The following is a 19226-nucleotide window of genomic DNA, read 5'->3' as shown; positions in this document are numbered from 1 at the left end:
AATTTTAGGATCAGACTGATAAATTTGGATCAGACAGATGATAGAAATGACAAAAAATCAAAACAATGAACACAAGGAACACCAAAAAATACCCTAGGAAAACCTCCCTCTTGGAGATGAAAAACCTAGCTATAAATTTCAGATCTTATTATGCAATAATCAGATAGTATCTTTACAATTCGGCTTCAACACTTGAAGCATTTAGAACCAGCAGGGTATGCACAGTAGTATTGTGTCTTCAAACTAGCGCATAGAACTTATCTGCTGTACACTTATTTGGAGATCAAGAGAAGATTGCTGTCACAAGCAGTTCGCTGTCTCTATAAGATGATTCACTGCACCTTGAATCAGGTTCGCTGACTCTAGATCAAAGTTCGCTGACCTTGGAATGTAGTTCGCTATGCATAGCAGTGAATTCGCTATCCTTAGGAGATATTTGCTGACTATAGATGATATTCGCTGATCACTGGTGAAGGAGAATGTATTCGCTGTTTGAATGATTGTATTCGTTAATTGTATATTCTTGAATGACAATTCATCTCCTTTATATAGGAGGTAGACACTTATTATAACATGTCAGCCAAGCACCTACTCACAATAGGTCGGCCTTACAGAAATAACAAATAATGATATAATGCTTTCAATCCCACGCGTTACAAGTTACATATTCCATATAGGGCGTGACTAAGGCCAAAGGCCAATTAGTCACATAAACGTGCTAGGTCGGCCCAAGAAGGAATCCGACCTAGGTATAACATCAACATAAATCAACAAAGCCCTATACATTACACTTGCCCATTTCATCAATCCTATGATAGAAAATACAATAATCAAAAGTCCCTCACAATTATCTAAAAACCATTTTCGAATAATTTCAATGCTCTCTCTCAAGGTTAGACATAAATCTACTATAAACTCCAACTACTTAGGAAATGCTCAGTATTGTATAAACTATAACATACACTAGGCTACTTACAACAGTAGCATAAGAAACATTATTCATATCCCCCAAATCATCAACTTAGGACAACAATCCAAAGATAATTTAATGCCAGCGCGTAAAGGAATGCTCACTAACTTAACAATCCTACATAGCAAACTGCTGAAAAATAGTCTAACATCTTACTCAAACTAAGCCAAAGCTTTCTACAATAGAAATTTGGTGGACTATACCTATCAACTAGTTTCCATTGCCTTGTTGACCTTCTCAAGAGTGTAGCAAGAAGCTCGTATTCTTTTCCTAGACTCTCTAAATATGAACCTTCTCACTTCACATCCTCATACTCAGCCTATTGTTTTTTGACCTATGTATCTTCTTGGTTTTGGTATCAAAATGCACAACCTTCTTTTCTTTTTCTTTTGGTTGTACTTAATCAGACTTAACTTGTTCCAATATACCATTTTCAAGATTTGACGATTCCAAAACTTATAACTTTTATCCTTATCGCCATAACCAACAAAAATATATTTGTTAGCTTTACAATTTCAACTTGGACCCTTTTTCTTTAGGCGCATTAACAAAAGTTGCACAACTAAAAACTCTAATGTACCAAACAAAGGGTTTCATACCTATCCACGCTTCATATGGTGTTTAACAACCAAAGCATATCATAAAGATTTATTAATCAAATAACGAGCAATATTTACAACCTTAGCCTAAAATATAATCCAATTCAGCACTACTCAACATACTTCTAGCTCTATCCATTAATGCTTTGTTCATCCTCTTTGCAATGCCAATTTGTTAAGGCATATATGGAATTGTTTTCTATCTCACATTACCTGCATGTCTACAGAAAACATCAAAATTCTCTAGAGTAAAATTCCCTTCCATTGTCTAACAATAATTTTATTTCCTAATCCATCTAACTCAACAAGAATTTTAAGATCTTTAAACTTGCTAAATACTTCAAACTTGCACCTCAAAAAATAAATCCAAGTATAATGTGAATAGTCATCGAAAAAGGAAACATAATAACAAGATTCATCAATTGAAGCAACCATAGGGACCAAAAACAACATTATGAATAGCCTTCAATAATCTCTTTGTTCTAGTATTACCAAAATAAAACACACTACTTTATTTTCCGAACACATAGTGCTCACAAGAATCAAAATCCGCAAAATAGTCAAATATCCCATTCACCATATTTTTTGAACTATAATTTTGAGCCATTTTTCGATAATGTGGCCTAAGTTGTGGTGGCACAACATATATAAATCAAAATTGTTAGTTACACAAGCAAAGTTACAATATGTTGATGCTTTTAAATAGAATACCACACCAGGATCCCTTAACTAGCGCTAGATTCCCTTTAGCCAACCTACAACCATTTTTGCCAAATTGACATGCACTTGAACATAATTCATCTTAGGAATCAAAAGAAAATTTCGTGTTAATCCTAAAATGTGCAGCACACATATGAGAGATTTTACTCTCCCATCATTGAACATAAGTTTCACCTTCCTTTTGCCAACAATCTGATATGAACTACTCTTGCCACAAAAACACCTCACCATCATCATACTAAATACCGGGTTCTTTTGTTTTAGCCCAGGTATTGGTACAGGTACGGTTTGGGTTCTTCTTGGGGGCCTAGGTTCTCTATGAAGGACCCACAAGGAACCCAGGCACCCAAGAAGTACCAAGGGTCATACCCAAGCATAGTTTCATAAATTAAAACCTCAATTTCACTCTCATAACTTTGTAACAGCATTTTTTATCAGAATACACCAGCAAGCAAGCAATTAAATATCATTACAGTTGCATTGTGAGCTATACCTATGAACAAAGGGTTAGTAAACTTTATATCAGCATTACTGAGATTGATTTCAATTGATTTACATTATGCATATGTAGCAGTTGTTTGCTTATGTTTTGTGAAATCACTTTACTTGTGTTGTTGATGATTTGGCATTTTGTCAAATGTTTGAAAAATGAAACAGAGACAACTTTTGCGCTTGACATAGCTCGTGGTAGTGGCGACCCAATTGATTGTGGTTCAAATGAAATTAAACCAAATATTGATATTGACCTTGATGCTTCTGATGAAGAACATGAATATTAAAATCGATTATAATTTGAATTTTCATTGTGTAATGACATTTTGAGACTTGAGTATTTTCATTTTTGCAAATTATGAATGAGGTATCAAAATATTCTATATTTTTATATTTATTGATATTTATTGGCAATTATGGATTTATGAGTTTCATGAAAACCAAATCAGAAATACTGAGAGGGGGGGGAGCGGGGGGATTTTTCAAAGACTTTTTAAAACAAATAAAACCAAATTAACAGAACTGAGTCAAAAATCACTAAGAGAACACAAGATTTATCTCATAAAAAACCCACTCGGATAAAAAACCACGGCATAAAAAGCTTTCATTAAAACAGATGGGCACCAACCCAATGAGCACCAACTCTAAGAATTACAAATAAGGGCACCAACCCAACTTAAAACACCAACTTTGAGAAACTTGAAGCTCCAACTCCTATACACAGAGGCTCCAACCTCAGCTTCAGCATAAACTCACAAGCTCTAAACTTTACAAACACTTTTCAGAAACCACACAGCACTCTAAAAACATAAAGCTGATCTCTTCAAATATTCCTTTATCTGAAAATCTTATCACAGTTCTTCAGCACTCTATCCTTATCTTTTGTCGCACTGAGCAGCATATTCATTCTTAACTCATAGTAACTCATATATATAATCTGACTCTGTGCTCTGTCATGTATATTAAGCTTTTGCAGCACAACACATTTTCATTTCGCTTCAGAACATCTTCATAATACAGAACAATACATACACAGCCGCCAGCATAGATTTTTGTTAAAAACTTCGGCACCACATACTTGAGACCATTGCACAAATTTGAAGACTCTAAGCATCTATACCCAAAAACTTTCTCACCTAATTCATATCACCACATCTGACCAAAAAGATATCATTTTTTTATCAGACCAACACAACCACCTATCCGTTCCATGCCAAGTATAACCAAGCCGTTATGTATACCAAGCATCTTCCAAAAAAGGAATGATTTCAGAAGAATACGGCATCACATCCTTTAATCACCCAGGCAGATTCCAAAAAAAAATATTCTTCCAGAAAACATAGTTCTATCCACACAGCCCAATTCCATTTCAATAAAAGTAACGCTTAAACATTATTCCAACATGAAAGCAAGCTTTCTGACAGCAACTGAGAATTTCAAATAATCCACGATTTAAAAAAAAAACATATACTCTTGAAAAAACTTCTCCACCAAAAAACATGCCCAGCTCGATACTTAAACATCGACGTAACTCACATCAGTATCATTTCCAAAATTTTATAAGAAATATGTAGCGCGCACTCATATTCGATTAAAAGAAAAGAACTGCCTTCTTTTTTTTTCATCTCCATATTAAAAAAACTAATCATCCGAAACAAAAAAGTTAGCAATTACATTAGCTGCTCCTTACAAACAAGAATGATTCACTGTTCAAAAAAAAAGGCCCTGTTCACTCCCCACAAAACAGACTGAAGAAAGTTTGAAAGTGAAAGCCACAACACAAAAAACTTAGCAATTACGTGAGTTGCTCCTTACAAACAAGAATGATTCACTGTTCAAAAAAAAAAGGCCCTGTTCACTCCGCACAAAACAGACTGAAGAAAGTTCGAAAGTGAAAGCCACAACACAAAAAACGGCTCTGACAAGAATGAAAAGACAAACCAAAAACAAACAACTCATATTATCATCACAAAATACGTTTTTGTGAAAATTGTTTAAAAGTTCTTTCAACATGTATATGCCCATCTGCACCCCACATTGAATATGTTAAAAACCAATAGACATCAAAAACTTATGTGGCAAAGGATCTGATAGAGTAGTCGGAATGGACATTTGTTGATTAAGAAGCACACTCACCCCAAACGATCAGGACATCAATGACAAAACATCCCAACATTTCACTATTCTTATAGTTATACACTGATACAGTTTAAATATTATAATTTTGATGTTTGAACATATATATAATATATGTATACATGTATATATATATATAAATAAATGTGTGTGTGTGTGTACGGGCGTACACGTACCCGTACCTAAGGAAAAAATTGTTGTACCCAATTTTGTATTTGTACCTGTTGGTGTATGTTTTATCATCTACCAAACATTAGAATAAGATACCCAAAGGTATTCTATCCTCTCCTGAAAAATCATTGTTGATTCCAAGGTCTATAAGTGCAAACAAGCGACTTTAGTGGGATAGTTACTTGGGTAGTGTATGCTGAAAATCTCAAGGGGGTCTTACATTTACGAATGTCTTTTAAGCTTCTGGACTTAGATAGATTTATCAATTTTAGGCTCTTTCTTTTTTTGGATTTTCCGGGATTTAGACTTTCAAAAAGGGAAAAAGGGATAGGGTTTAAGAAAGCTGATCTAAACCTACGAATAATGGAGAAGGTATTAACTAGGTGTTCTCGGGAAACCGCACTTTGCTTCGCCACACTTAGGACAACTACACACAGTGGGTGCAATCTTCAACTGGTTGTGCTTATGATCGAAATGTTGGCATACACAGGGGATAGATCAAACTAAATTTGCACAGTGAAATGGAAATCATCCATTCACCAAAAGTATGAACAAAGATACACCGTTAATTAATACTTATCAAATCCTTCATTCAATTCTAGCAACATGAAAGCAAATCTAAATTAACTTTAACTAATGTGTTGAGGAAATTGAAACCATGCTAATCACTCAAACAACAGAGATTACAAAGCCTTAAGAGAAAGTGCCATATATTATTCGAAAAAATGACCTTCACGCAACAATATATCAAAAACCTCACACTCTCCAAATGAGAGGAGGTAACCTTATATAGTTTTCAGGAAATAATGAACCACCGAGATCAAACAATGATCAAGGGCCCAAATTGAAAGTTATAAACCCTAATTAGGGTTTCTCAAAACTCTTATCAATCAGAACAGACAAAAGAGTGACATGTGGCATAGCTTCTATTATCACTGAGGTGAGTGTCTATTTTCCCCTTTTGCAAATTCAATGTATCTGGACACGATGCATTGAACCTCTTCCATAGTGACACTTGGCAGGTTAATAATCTGGAAGTCGACGATGTCCACATCATCAGTACACGTGGTGAGGATGTCTTCCCACTCAACTGCCTGGACAAGAAAGTTCTCGTCAATGAGGAGAAAACTTGCAATCCTTGAGAGATCGCCCTTATCAATCATCCCCGAGTCTTTGAAAAAGCTCGACTAAATTTTGGCTCTCAGGTTCTCTGCCTACAAGTATTTTTCTCGTATACCCTCTTTCTTCCAAATCTCTAATGCCACACGAAACACCTTACTTAAAATCTCTCTGACACTGTCCTCCATCTCAAAACACTTAGTTTCAGATTTTTTCAGGACTTCAATCCTGGTGACCAAAGCATAATACCAAGTGTTAAAATCATACCTATCCCCAGCCTGGATGACACCTGCATCTACCAAGCTTCACTTTGACAGACCTCGGATAACCCTCAATTGTGGAAGTATTTCATCTTGGATTTCTTCAACATCTTCCCAGTTTGAAGCTAAGTCCTGAATTTTGCTGACCAATGAAGAAGCCGACTCATGTGTTGATACCAAATTTTCCACAAGTATGTCAGCACATTCCGAAGCATCTAAGATTCATTCCTTAGCTTGCGTGAACGAGCCCTTCATGTCCTCGTAATCTTTCATCAACTCTTGCTGAAGAGGTTGCGGAGGGGTGACTGATATCTCATGGTTAAGTGGCTTGGTTAGATGGAAAAAATATTTCCTCCACTACTGATTCTCTTCCTCAACCTTCTTTCTTTTTTCCTTCTCTTTGGCTAGCCTTGCCTTGAGGGCGTTGCAAGAGTCGTCGAAGTATTGGACTTCTTGGTCTTGAGTAGCCTTACCCAACTCTATAGTAGTAATCTTATAATCTTCTGGGGCAATATTGTCCCGAGTTTTACCTTCTTTCGGCACAGCTATCTGAACCGTTCTAAACCCTACACTAGCCCTCTAAATCAAAGAGAATTTTTTGGCTGGCTTAGGTGGTTTTATTACGACTGGTTCGTTCACCTTTGCCAAAAATGGTGTTGTATTCTCTTCAGAATGGGTTTCATTAGGAACCTTAGCCCTTATCCTTTCTCTCAACCAATCAAGAATGGTTGACTGCTCCACAGTATTTTGATCAAATCCACCATCTGTCCCTCCTGGTCCAGTAACTATGCCATCAAGGAAAACTACTGGGGGCTTAGGCTCTTCAACGTTCTTGGCTTTATTAAGAACTTGTTCCTTGACTGGATTTTGGACAGCCTCTCTCACTATTTCTTCAATCGAAGGAGAAGGCACTCTTACTTCATTATTCCCCATATCTGTGTCCATCTCCTGTTCTTCAACTGCATTCTGGTCAGGCACAGCAGATGCGGCACTCAGAATGGAATGACCTTTGTTGGATTCACGTCTCTCCCCAACAACTTTCTTTCCCTTGGCCTTTCCAGAGCTTCCAACCAGTTCCTTTCTTTTCCGGGACCCAACACTTTCTAGATTTCGAGCATTGCCTGTAGAGATACAAGGGTTGGAAGACATAGAGTCATCCATTCCCATTAAATCATAAGTCAGGGCAACACCTTTGGACTTCAGTTGCTTTGTCTTCTCAGACGTCCACCACTTGGAGTATTCGACCGCTGATCTCATAAGGTCTGCCAAATCTGACTTTTCTCTTTCTGACCAATTAGCCAAGGCCAATGGCTCATTTCTCATCTTCTCAAAGACCGGCTGCTGAAGCTCACAACTATCTTCTATTTGATCAGCAACTCTGAATACTTCTGTCGCTCTCACCATACTCAGGGGAATCCTTGACCAAAATCTTCTTCTGATTTTGAAACTATCAGCTGCATTAGCCCAATAATCTTCCAAATCAGTTTTGTGCTCGAATACCATTCCTTCTACTTTTTTCATCTTATGGAATGGATCAAAGTTCCCTCTTGCCTTGTATTGGTAGAAAGGGTACCAAGCCTGCTCTTTCTTTGCAGTGGCAACGGCTTGTGATGACGGGCATGTCTCTAGTCCATTTCCAATCGTGAGAGAGGATGTCCCTGCCTTCTTCTGCTTATCTCTTTGAATTGTCATATAGCCCTCTAGTTGCCTCACAACTTCTAGTAGCACAACTCGGTTGGTAGGGTAGACTGGGAGCTTATAAGGAGTTTCGGAAAATCCCTGAATTCTGATATAGGTGAATTTCGGGTATTGAACATACCAGTACCCAAATCTGCTTATGAAGTCCATAGACTCTTGAGAGAGTCTCTGATGTAATCCACCTTGCAGTGTTTATGTGATATGCATCAAAAATGTATCATTTACCCTCTTGAAATGTAACTTTTCTTCCATGTGCAGCTGAGGGTAACAATCGTAGACAGGAAATTGATTCTCTTTATTTCCCACTTCCCCTCTACATGTGAGGCCTCTGTATCTATAGGTTCTAGCAAGGGAATAGAACAAATATGAGCTCATGTAAAAGGTCCTATATGCCTCCAAATTTCTCAACTGGCTATCCAAGTTATTCCTTATCATCTGAGCCCAGTCAATCTTCTTGACTCCACTCATTATCTCGTTTATGAAGTAATACATCCAAAGCTCAAATGGAGCGCCTTGGGGATTACCCATTATTTTGTTCAACAAGACAATCATATCTCCAATATCCTCTTTAAAATACGCCCTTACCAAGCTCTTCCTTGACAGCTTGGAGGCACCTTTTCTTGGTTTGTCAAGCCATGAATGATTGATGGTGGTGTCGTACTCCTCCATATGGTCTTGATACATTCGATCAGCCTCATCCTTGGTCACATATACAGCATTATGATATTCCGGAATTCTGAAAGCTTCCCTTATGGCCTCATCACTGATATTGGCCAACACTCTTCCATCTAGTGCCACAATATCTCTACTGACAGGGTTATAGTGCCTAGCGCACTCAACTACCAACTTCATGCACTATATGGTAGGGAGAAAGCAAGCAGCATGCATGATACCACTCTTCATCATTTTTCATGCGGTCACGGCAGGCACAAGGTTATCTAAGCTGAACATCCGCTTCTTAAACTCTCTCAGATTGATATGCCCGAGGTTGTTATCAGTGATATTCTTCCATTTTGAGTTCATTCTTGATTCAAGAGGAGCATCCTTGTCTACTTGGAACTTCATCGCTCTTGAAATCTGCGAATAAAGATGAAACTTAAGTTAGAAACCAGAAATTTAACTTAAAATTTAGGATCTTGATGACTAAGTGGTTGGTTTTTCACTCTATTCTTGACACTTAGTCACAAAAAGATGGAATTTTCACATCTAAACTCCATACTTAAACGATTTCAATCCAAAAAACAAGTCTTATAATCTTGAAAACCCTCATCCCATTCAATCCAACATGATCTTTCTTACTCACAATTTGCATGAGTCCACAAAAATCACCCCCAACGAACTTGGAAAACTGAGAAAATGTAATAAATCTGCATTTAACCAACTTCACCTTCGATGGGTAGAGAAGAAAAAGACAAGAAGACAGAAAGATCTTTAGAAAAACTCAGAAAATTCGAATGATCTGCCTCCTATTAGCTGGTTATACTCCAAAAATCTGTCGGCGTTTATAAAGAACAAAGCTGGAAATAATGATTAATGCCTTCAAAACCTCCAAAAATACTTTCAACCTGCAAAAATCTTCTTTGAACCTCCTTCAGCCTGCAAGATAACTATTAACTTGCTCAGAAAGTTCGAACCTTATGTGTGAGAATGAAGAAGTGAAGAAGGTATTTGTAATGAAGTTTAAATTTGCAATTAGAAACACGCAGATCTTTTCCAATTCATGTTTCTAATTTGATTTCAACCTTGAGAAAGTTTCCAATTTGAATTTGAGTTGCAATGTCATCTTCCTTAAGTTTGAATTCTTCATTTTACAACTTTCTAATTTGATTTTCCACTTCATATTCGAACTAGACCTATAGATTGGCATTTTCCAAAAGGTTTCTAATTTGGAACTCAGTCCAAAATTGCCTCAATCTGCAAATATCCTCTTTCTAATTTAGATTCATGGTTCGAATCTCTCACAAACTCAAGTTTCTATTTTGATTTTCCAGCTCATATTCGAACTTGATCTTCAAATATCTCTTTTTAAAACTTTCTAATTTGGAACTTAGTTCGAATTTCATGAAGATTTGGATGACATCACCAAGGAATATTCTCCTTTCCTCAATACTTAGCAAGTATTTTTGGCTTCACCTTTGACTTAGGCGAACTTCATGAAGTTTGTTTCTCATTGTGTTGCAAGGCAAAGTCGGACTTTTATAGAGTGGGAACTTTCCTTATGTTTATGTGCACTTCATGTCTTAACTTTATCACATTTCCCTCAAGGCCGACTTGGTTGGTCATGTTTCTAACTTGTTGCAATGTTGGGTAAACTTCCATCAATATGAAGGATAAGAGCCATTTAACGTAGGGCAGACTTTATACATCATACTTTTCAAGGCGAACTTTTGAAGTATCACCAAGGGCGGAGTTTAAGTGTTGCTTTGAAACCATCTTCTAGGCGGAGTTTGGAGAGATAGGCATCTTCCTTCATCACCTTAGGCGGACTTTTGAGAGGCTTGCACACTACCAAGGCGGACTTTGTGGGCTTGGCATCATGGGCGGACTTTTCTTCACTTTGAAATCATCTTGCATGTCCAAGTAGGGCGGACTTTCTTCACTTTTCATGTCTTCTAAGGTGGACTTTGAGACTTATAACACTTGCTTGGGTGGAGTTTACGACCATCACCAAGGTGGACTTTCTCCAACTTGGGTGCAAAGTAGGGCGACTTTATTCATCATACTTCATGGGTGGAGTTTTGAGCTTCCTTCTTCATGGCGGACTTTGGAGTTGCATGACCTTTTTGAAGGCAGAGTTTCAAGAGTTTATCACCTTGGGCGGACTTTAACCTCTACACATGGCATTTTTCTGATGTTGAGCACCTTTCACTTCATCCCTAGGGCGGAATTTTGAATACCACAACTTGGGCGGACTTTTGATCTCTCTCCATAGGGCGGAGTTTCTCATGTTCACTTCATATGCCTTCCTCCTAGGGCAGACTTTTTAGGCATCTCCATCATCATGCTTGAGCGGACTTTTCAAGACTTGGAACTCAACCATGAAGAGGGCAGACTTTTGGCTTCCTAGGCAGCTTGGAGGGCGTAGTTTGAGCTGGTTCAAGAAGGCGGACTTTTGCTTGCCTTAGACTTGCTTTGATGTCACCATGGATAGGGCGGAGTTTTGAGCTGGCCATAACTATTCACCATCATCCCATAGGGCGGACTTTTTAGAACTTCTTTGACATAGGCATCACCTCAATTCTTCATGGCGGACTTTTCAGCTTCCTACCATAACACTCACCATCAATCCATGATTAGCCAAACTTAGAAAATATTTGGAAAGCTTCAAAATTTCACAATTTCTTCAATTTTAACCAGATTGACTTGAAATTTGAAATCCATACTCAGGCAAACCATTTGAAGTGTCATGACCCCCTAAAATGTAGGAACTTATCTTTTAGGTCAACACTTGGAAAATTTCGATCATGATCAAAGTAGGTCAGTGGTACCAATGCAAACCATAGGTCCCCACTCCGAAAAAGCAAAAAGCAGGCATCCTAAAAAATAGGGAAAACTTTCTAAAAATAGCCATGTCGTGGATTGGGCTAAAAATGCCAAAAATGAAACTTCCTAAAAAATAGGAAAAAGCAAAAAAAAAACTTTCTAAAAATAGAAAGTTGTTCAAATTCGTTCAAATCAATTGCGTTCTTCGTCCTTTAGCCTTTCTAGGCACTTTGACGGTGTTTGGACTCTATTATCACTTGGCTTGCACAAACTGACTTTCAATCTCTGGGACTCAAACCGTTCAAAACTTGACAGAACCGAGCAGAACTGAAGTGGAAGGCCACAGGCACTACCAAAAACCCTAGAAAGAAGGAAAGGAGAGGGTCCCCATCTTCAATGGGGCGATGTATGAAAAAGGTCACAACAGTACCCATACCCCAACCGGTAACTTAGTCATTATATGCTCTATAAGAAAAGAACCACACCATGTGAGGAGTAATGCAATATGAGGCACCTAAATCAATAAGCCATAGCCAATAAGTTATCAGTAAGAATCGTCGCAGAAATAAACAAATGATCATTTTCATCATCAAAAGAATTTTCAATAGAAGAATCATCAAAAATTAATTCTATTTCTACATTTCTTCTTAACATTGCACCACTTCCCATAGTTCCAACATTTTACTCTAGTCTTAATGGGGATTTTAGACCATCCTTTTGACTTGGATCTCTCCTTATCCATTTTTTTCTTACTATCTTTTTCTTGAGTCTACCTCAAGCATGTAGTGCATCCTTGGAAAAAATCAGTAAACATTACAAATTTCTTCTAAGATAACTCACAGCAAGAAAAACTTACAAGTGCTCGGTGACTTGCCAAGTCTACAAACTATGTAGAGGATGGTTGTGGTTGTGAGTGAGTTTGTTGCAAGTGTAAGTCATATAACTACAAATAGTTGTACGTGAAGATGTATTTGAAAAAGAAGACGAGGATGGTCTTGAAGAGGCCAATTGGGCAGAAATTTATGGAGCACTACAAAGAGGAAAAATGCCTTAAGAAGATTGTGACATCCATTTGAGATTGAAGAAGTTGAAACTAAGCAATGTGGAAGAGTTGTAGATGTTCAAACTTCCCCTATACAACCTAAGGCCATAGAAACCTTTGATTCCTCGAGGCAGTATTACCCCAACAAGCTCCCTCTAGCACATATGCTTTATACTAGCCAAGGGCCCTCATTTGTTATTAAAAATAGTTCCAGAATTAGGGCCTCTCTTTTGTTTATTGTGAAGCACAGCTTGCTCATTCTGAGAAATTTGATCTGCCAACCAACACTAAGGAAGTCAACATCCAACAGCAAGAAAATGGCGTACCATGCATTGTATTGTATTCTTGCACAATGATTGAATATAGCTTGGCTACCTTGTCCGTGATGGCCACAAATGTGATGCTACAGTGGCTTACTTGAAGCTGCCCGAGTTTAGCACAAGTCTCTCATGTTATTGCACAGAGGAGCAAGCAATTTAAAGACACGAAGGGCAAAGTAAAGCAAGTAGTTTAGAGGTGGATTGAAGACAGTTTGTCTACCTTCTCGGTAATGGCCACAAATGTGATGCTGCAGTGGCTTACTTGAAGCTGCCTCAGTTTAGTGCAAATCTCTCATGCTATTACACGGAAGAACAATCAATTCAAAGACACGTAGGGCAAAGTAAAGCAAGTAGTTTAGAGGTGGAAAGAGTCCAAGGAGCAGGTAAATGACCTCAAAGAGAGATTCATATCAAAGATACTGAATTACAAAATGCACAAGAAGTGCAAGCTCAGCTTGAAGCAACTATCACTTATACTGTCAACCACCCACATACCCTTCAGTAGGTCATTTTGGCCACCCGCACAGATTTATTTTTGCTAGACACTACAACCACGGATCCCACTAAAACCTTGACTAAACATGTTGACCAGCTGGAAGCAATGGTCTGTACTTTGCTTGTTACAACTCCAATTCGGCTGCTACTGTATTAATTGATGAGGAATTCCAATTTCCTGCACATCTTATAAAAAAATGTTTACAGCTAAACACGCAACAAAAACTACAGCACAAATAGTGCCACAGGAAGATATTCCAATGCTTGGATATGAGCTATTGGCAATTTTGGGAATGATCAAACTTAACTGCGATGACATGGAAAAAGATATGGCCAAAATCCACCAAGTACTTGCATTGATCTTCAATCCACAAGCTTGGATTGATGGGTACTTGGCTACAGAAGAGGTCGCACTAGATCAGATGGAACAGGACTTTTAATGAGCAAACCTGACTGCATTTGATATTGCCACCACCACTAACAAGATAAATTATCTAGAAGCAGTTATTGAGAGAAACACATCAAAATGCAAAGATCCTTTCACTGGGTTGGTACAAAATAGTGCGCTAAGAGTTGTAACAAATCATCGAGCATTTGCCAACATTGCGCCAACAATTTCAAATTTCAATGAAATGGCATAGTATGGTTGTTGATGATGATGTGATGACTATCAAGCAAATAAGTGCTGATGCCAGTTCCTTTGCAGACCTTTGCAGATCAACCTCGTATTGCACTCATCAGTTGGCAATATTGCCTTCATTGTTGCCTCATAAGATGTTTTAGATAATTGATGATTTTTTGGAGAATTTTTGTACAGTAAACTTTTTTGCGGGTCTGTTGTTTTGTATCATATTTTTAATGTTTGGACTCTGGACAACCAAACACAGTATTGCACCAACAGGATGTTGGCACCAAAGATGCCTTCTTCTCATGTTTGCTTTGTACTGTTAGTTAACTAGCACTACCAAGCAGGGTTGGTACAAAATAGTGCGCTAAGAGTTGTAACAAATCATCGAGCATTTGCCAACATTGCGCCAACAATTTCAAATTTCAATGAAATGGCATAGTATGGTTGTTGATGATGATGTGATGACTATCAAGCAAATAAGTGCTGATGCCAGTTCCTTTGCAGACCTTTGCAGATCAACCTCGTATTGCACTCATCAGTTGGCAATATTGCCTTCATTGTTGCCTCATAAGATGTTTTAGATAATTGATGATTTTTTGGAGAATTTTTGTACAGTAAACTTTTTTGCGGGTCTGTTGTTTTGTATCATATTTTTAATGTTTGGACTCTGGACAACCAAACACAGTATTGCACCAACAGGATGTTGGCACCAAAGATGCCTTCTTCTCATGTTTGCTTTGTACTGTTAGTTAACTAGCACTACCAAGCAGGGTTGGTACAAAATAGTGCGCTAAGAGTTGTAACAAATCATCGAGCATTTGCCAACATTGCGCCAACAATTTCAAATTTCAATGAAATTGCATAGTATGGTTGTTGATGATGATGTGATGACTATCAAGCAAATAAGTGCTGATGCCAGTTCCTTTGCAGACCTTTGCAGATCAACCTCGTATTGCACTCATCAGTTGGCAATATTGCCTTCATTGTTGCCTCATAAGATGTTTTAGATAATTGATGATTTTTTGGAGAATTTTTGTACAGTAAACTTTTTTGCGGGTCTGTTGTTTTGTATCATATTTTTAATGTTTGGACTCTGGACAACCAAACACAGTATTGCACCAACAGGATGTTGGCACCAAAGATGCCTTCTTCTCATGTTTGCTTTGTACTGTTAGTTAACTAGCACTACCAAGCAGGGTTGGTACAAAATAGTGCGCTAAGAGTTGTAACAAATCATCGAGCATTTGCCAACATTGCGCCAACAATTTCAAATTTCAATGAAATTGCATAGTATGGTTGTTGATGATGATGTGATGACTATCAAGCAAATAAGTGCTGATGCCAGTTCCTTTGCAGACCTTTGCAGATCAACCTCGTATTGCACTCATCAGTTGGCAATATTGCCTTCATTGTTGCCTCATAAGATGTTTTAGATAATTGATGATTTTTTGGAGAATTTTTGTACAGTAAACTTTTTTGCGGGTCTGTTGTTTTGTATCATATTTTTAATGTTTGGACTCTGGACAACCAAACACAGTATTGCACCAACAGGATGTTGGCACCAAAGATGCCTTCTTCTCATGTTTGCTTTGTACTGTTAGTTAACTAGCACTACCAAGCAGTTATGTAACAGTCATCAACAGCTAGTAAGCAGTTATGTAGTAGTTCTTAGGTAGTTTACGATTCTCACACATACATCCAGTTCTGTTGCAACTACAATGTGCAACCATATGATTTGTGTTGCATGCACAGGCCAGCCGGAGTCTTCAGCAGTGGGGGAAAGTACCTTTAAAAACCCCACAGGTATAATGATCAAGAGGACAAGAAAATGTTCATAGAATGTACTGACAGACTCGAGGATTGAATGAATAGAACCTTTAATTCTTCCTATCTGTCTTTGCCCATGTTTGCATATGTTTAAGCATCTCTGTTATGCGCTAGCAGTGCATAGTTCTTAGCAAGGTTATCTAGCCCTAAGCATGCTTCAGGTGAGAAATATACTCATATGCCAGCGTGTGCAGGATACTACAGTTTAGTGTTAGCCATGGTATTAAACGTAGAGTGAAAATCATACATGTTCTCTATCTTTATATAGCCTTCTTGCCTTTGATTTACTTGGTCATGATTTATTCTTGAACCAATGATCAAGATTGGTTCTTACTTGCTTGGTTGGGGTTGATCCTCTTCTTTCTTCAAATGGCCATCCTCCCAAATGGTTTGCCACATTGTTCATGTGCAGGTTGTTCATCAATTCCCCAAGGAGGTCTCTCTCTACTCAGGATTTTCAATTTTGTGACGCTTTCAATGCTGATGTCCATCCCGTATACTTCCTTTCCTACTGCCAATATTTTTGGGCAACACAGGCTCATCAGATAAACTATTATGTACCAATACAATAATTAAAACATAGGGAACTTCGAAGGAAATGAATTCTAAGAAGAAACAGCCTATAATGAATTATCCTACTAATAAGCTGGTTACAATACCAACGTAGGCTCCTGTCAAAATGTCTGCTTATATTTCATGGATTGAAAAGGAGGGTAAGCAATCCACTCGATCTAGATTCTTAGTTTTTAAAGATTTTCTTTTGATGACCAAAAACAAGTGTGTGAGTACATCACTAATTGACAGTAACCAAGATATGGATGGCAGTTATTGCACTCTATCCTAAATAAGAAACAAAATACAACTTTCAGACAAAAACCAGAAAATGGAATGGCAAAACCACATATCCTCTTGAGATTATTTGAAAGATTATTACAAGAAACGTTTACAACAATATGTTATAACTTTAAATTAAGGCCTTCTATTTTCTATCAGTCCCCTTCTGCCGTCAACCTTTTTGACCAAATCAAGATCGTATTGTGGCCTGTCCTGTCAAGATTCTAGTAGTCTTCTGTAGCAATGCACTTTAAAGCTACGAGAGGTAAGATAGAGACTAAGCAGAGCCCTCAAGCACCCAAAGATAGCTTGAAACATTGGGAAAACTGAAATACACAAACCTACTCCTGAAAACATACACTAAGCTATAACACTTCCAAGAAACATAAGTTTACGGAGAAAAAACCCATAACAAATCCTCCTTCAAAGAACTCCATTAGAATGCAAGCTAGCCGCAAGTGTTGGGCTTCTATCAAAACATATGCTTCTATTTCAACACTGAAGAGGTGTAACCCACAATGAATAGTCTTACGGACTCAACAGATAGAATACAAGCTAACAGCTCGATTTGGTTTCCAATCACAACAGATGCTTCTAATTCGTAGATGGATTCTTTGAACGCTGAAGAGGAGTTAACCCATAACGAATAAATTAAATGTTAGAAACAAATCCGCTAAAACAAAAGCTGGCAGCCAAGCTAGGGCTCTATCAAACAGATGTTTCTATTTACTAGATAGATTCTTAGAAGACTGAAGAGGGTACCTAATCCCACCCAGACACACAAAGATAACAAAAATTCCAAGAAGACTCCATAATTATGCAGAGCATGCCTATCAAAGATTGAACCCGGGTTATTATGGTTGTCTGCACTCCACTTCACTATTGGGACCACGCCCGCCATAATTTTGACCTGAGTCACTGTAGTCCTAAGCTCTCCAGCTTATTGCTAGACCCCGGTTCTACATACAACTTTGTTTCTAACGTTATAACGACGATTAAACTTATTATTGTTAAGCATTAAAGTGCAAGTACAACATTAAACTGACAAAAAACCAAGGATGCCTAGAACAGTAACCGTAATTCTAGACTTCACAATCTAACCATGTAACTGGCCTATTCACCACTTTGCAATTGAACTAGGGGTGACGTTCGTGTTTCTAATTTTAAAGACCACACCCTTCTTATATTCCCTTCATGATGGAGGCTTAATTCACACTTCGGAGAGCCTGTGAAGGGCCGGTTGCCCAGTGTTACAGTTCCTAGCAGTGTTGATAGAAGGTACTAGATTCAAGTCCTAGCTGATGCATGTATTACAAACAGATCAATTATACAATTGAAAAAAATAAATACAAAAGAAATTGATTGGATTGCTTCTCTAGGTGGATTGTAATAAATAATTCTAATGATGGTAAAGCAACTGACCATTGGAGATGAACCCTCAGCAAGACATGTTGATAAAATGAAATGGGTTATTCAGGGAGCTCAATTTACAGGACAGGTGCAATGTTTAAATAACAAGATTGATAAAATACAGATGCCAATTTATAAAAAGCTATTGAACTGGACAAGAAATATAGGTGCGAGTAAAATATATGAAAAGAAGCATACAACTTACTTTCTGCAGCCGATTGATGCCATGGCAATTTACGTGGTAGGGGCTTTGAATGAAGACCTGGAGTATTGTATTTGGGAATATTTAGGCTAAGAGAGAATGAAGAAAAGGCCTGCATTGCAAATTTTAGATGATTTGGTTGTTTCCTCCTCCCTGTGATCGGGCGTTTTCCTAAAGCCTTTTTTAGTTTCAGCTGATTTTTTACAGATTTAAGTCTAATTAGTGCTTTCAATAGGACGGCTAGGCAATACGTTTATTTTTAGTGAATAGATGTTTAATTTACAATTTATAAGAAATAATAATATATATATTCAAAGAAAACTGGGTGATATAAAGTCATATTTCAAGAGTTCACACGTACTAACATTCAAATCATAAAACACAAATATTAATTAAATTGTTGGGTAGAAATATAGTAGTAGAAGGGGAGGAGGAGAGTCTTAGTCATCTAGTTTTTTTAATATATCAATAGGGTTCAAAATCTTTGCAAAGAGGGTCTCATTCGTCATCATTTTTTTCTCCTTCTTTTTGAGTAGCTAAGGCTGGAAAAATAGCAAGAGTTAGTCAAGGAAACTTGCTTAAATTAAACTTGAGAAGCACTACCAATAGACCACTCAGAGTTCACTCGCATAGGTGGCGAGGAGGCAAAGTGCTAACGAGCAAGTTGTGACCAACTCATTGTCTACGGTTCTTTCTTTTAATCGAGGGAGGATCTTGAGAGCAAGTTTCTTGATTACCTCAAACAAAAAGACTCTACCCACACCCATGTTTGTGAGAAGGCAAGCAACCCCTAGAGGAGGAGGAAGACAAGGGAACTCTA

General features: G+C 37.7%; 1 protein-coding gene across 3 annotated transcripts in view; it reads right to left on the bottom strand.

Moving 5' to 3' along the window:
* LOC131066096 (GCN5-related N-acetyltransferase 4, chloroplastic) overlaps positions 1 to 18650 on the bottom strand; it is a 101429-nt gene extending 82779 nt beyond the window's left edge. For 2 of the 3 annotated variants that reach the window (XM_058000807.2, XM_059214056.1), the window contains exon 1: positions 18410 to 18650. In XM_058000807.2, the coding sequence (XP_057856790.2) occupies positions 18410 to 18524 (115 nt within the window). In that variant the 5' untranslated portion in view covers positions 18525 to 18650. The remainder of the gene's footprint in view (positions 1 to 18409) is intronic. The other variant, XM_059214055.1, reaches the window with a different exon arrangement.
* Between the last annotated feature and the right edge of the window lie 576 nt (positions 18651 to 19226).

This window comes from Cryptomeria japonica, chromosome 11 (assembly GCF_030272615.1).
Source record: "Cryptomeria japonica chromosome 11, Sugi_1.0, whole genome shotgun sequence".
Taxonomy (NCBI): domain Eukaryota; kingdom Viridiplantae; phylum Streptophyta; class Pinopsida; order Cupressales; family Cupressaceae; genus Cryptomeria; species Cryptomeria japonica.
The sequence above is the reverse complement of the archived record's forward strand: the minus strand, read 5'-3'. Positions and strand labels throughout refer to the sequence as shown.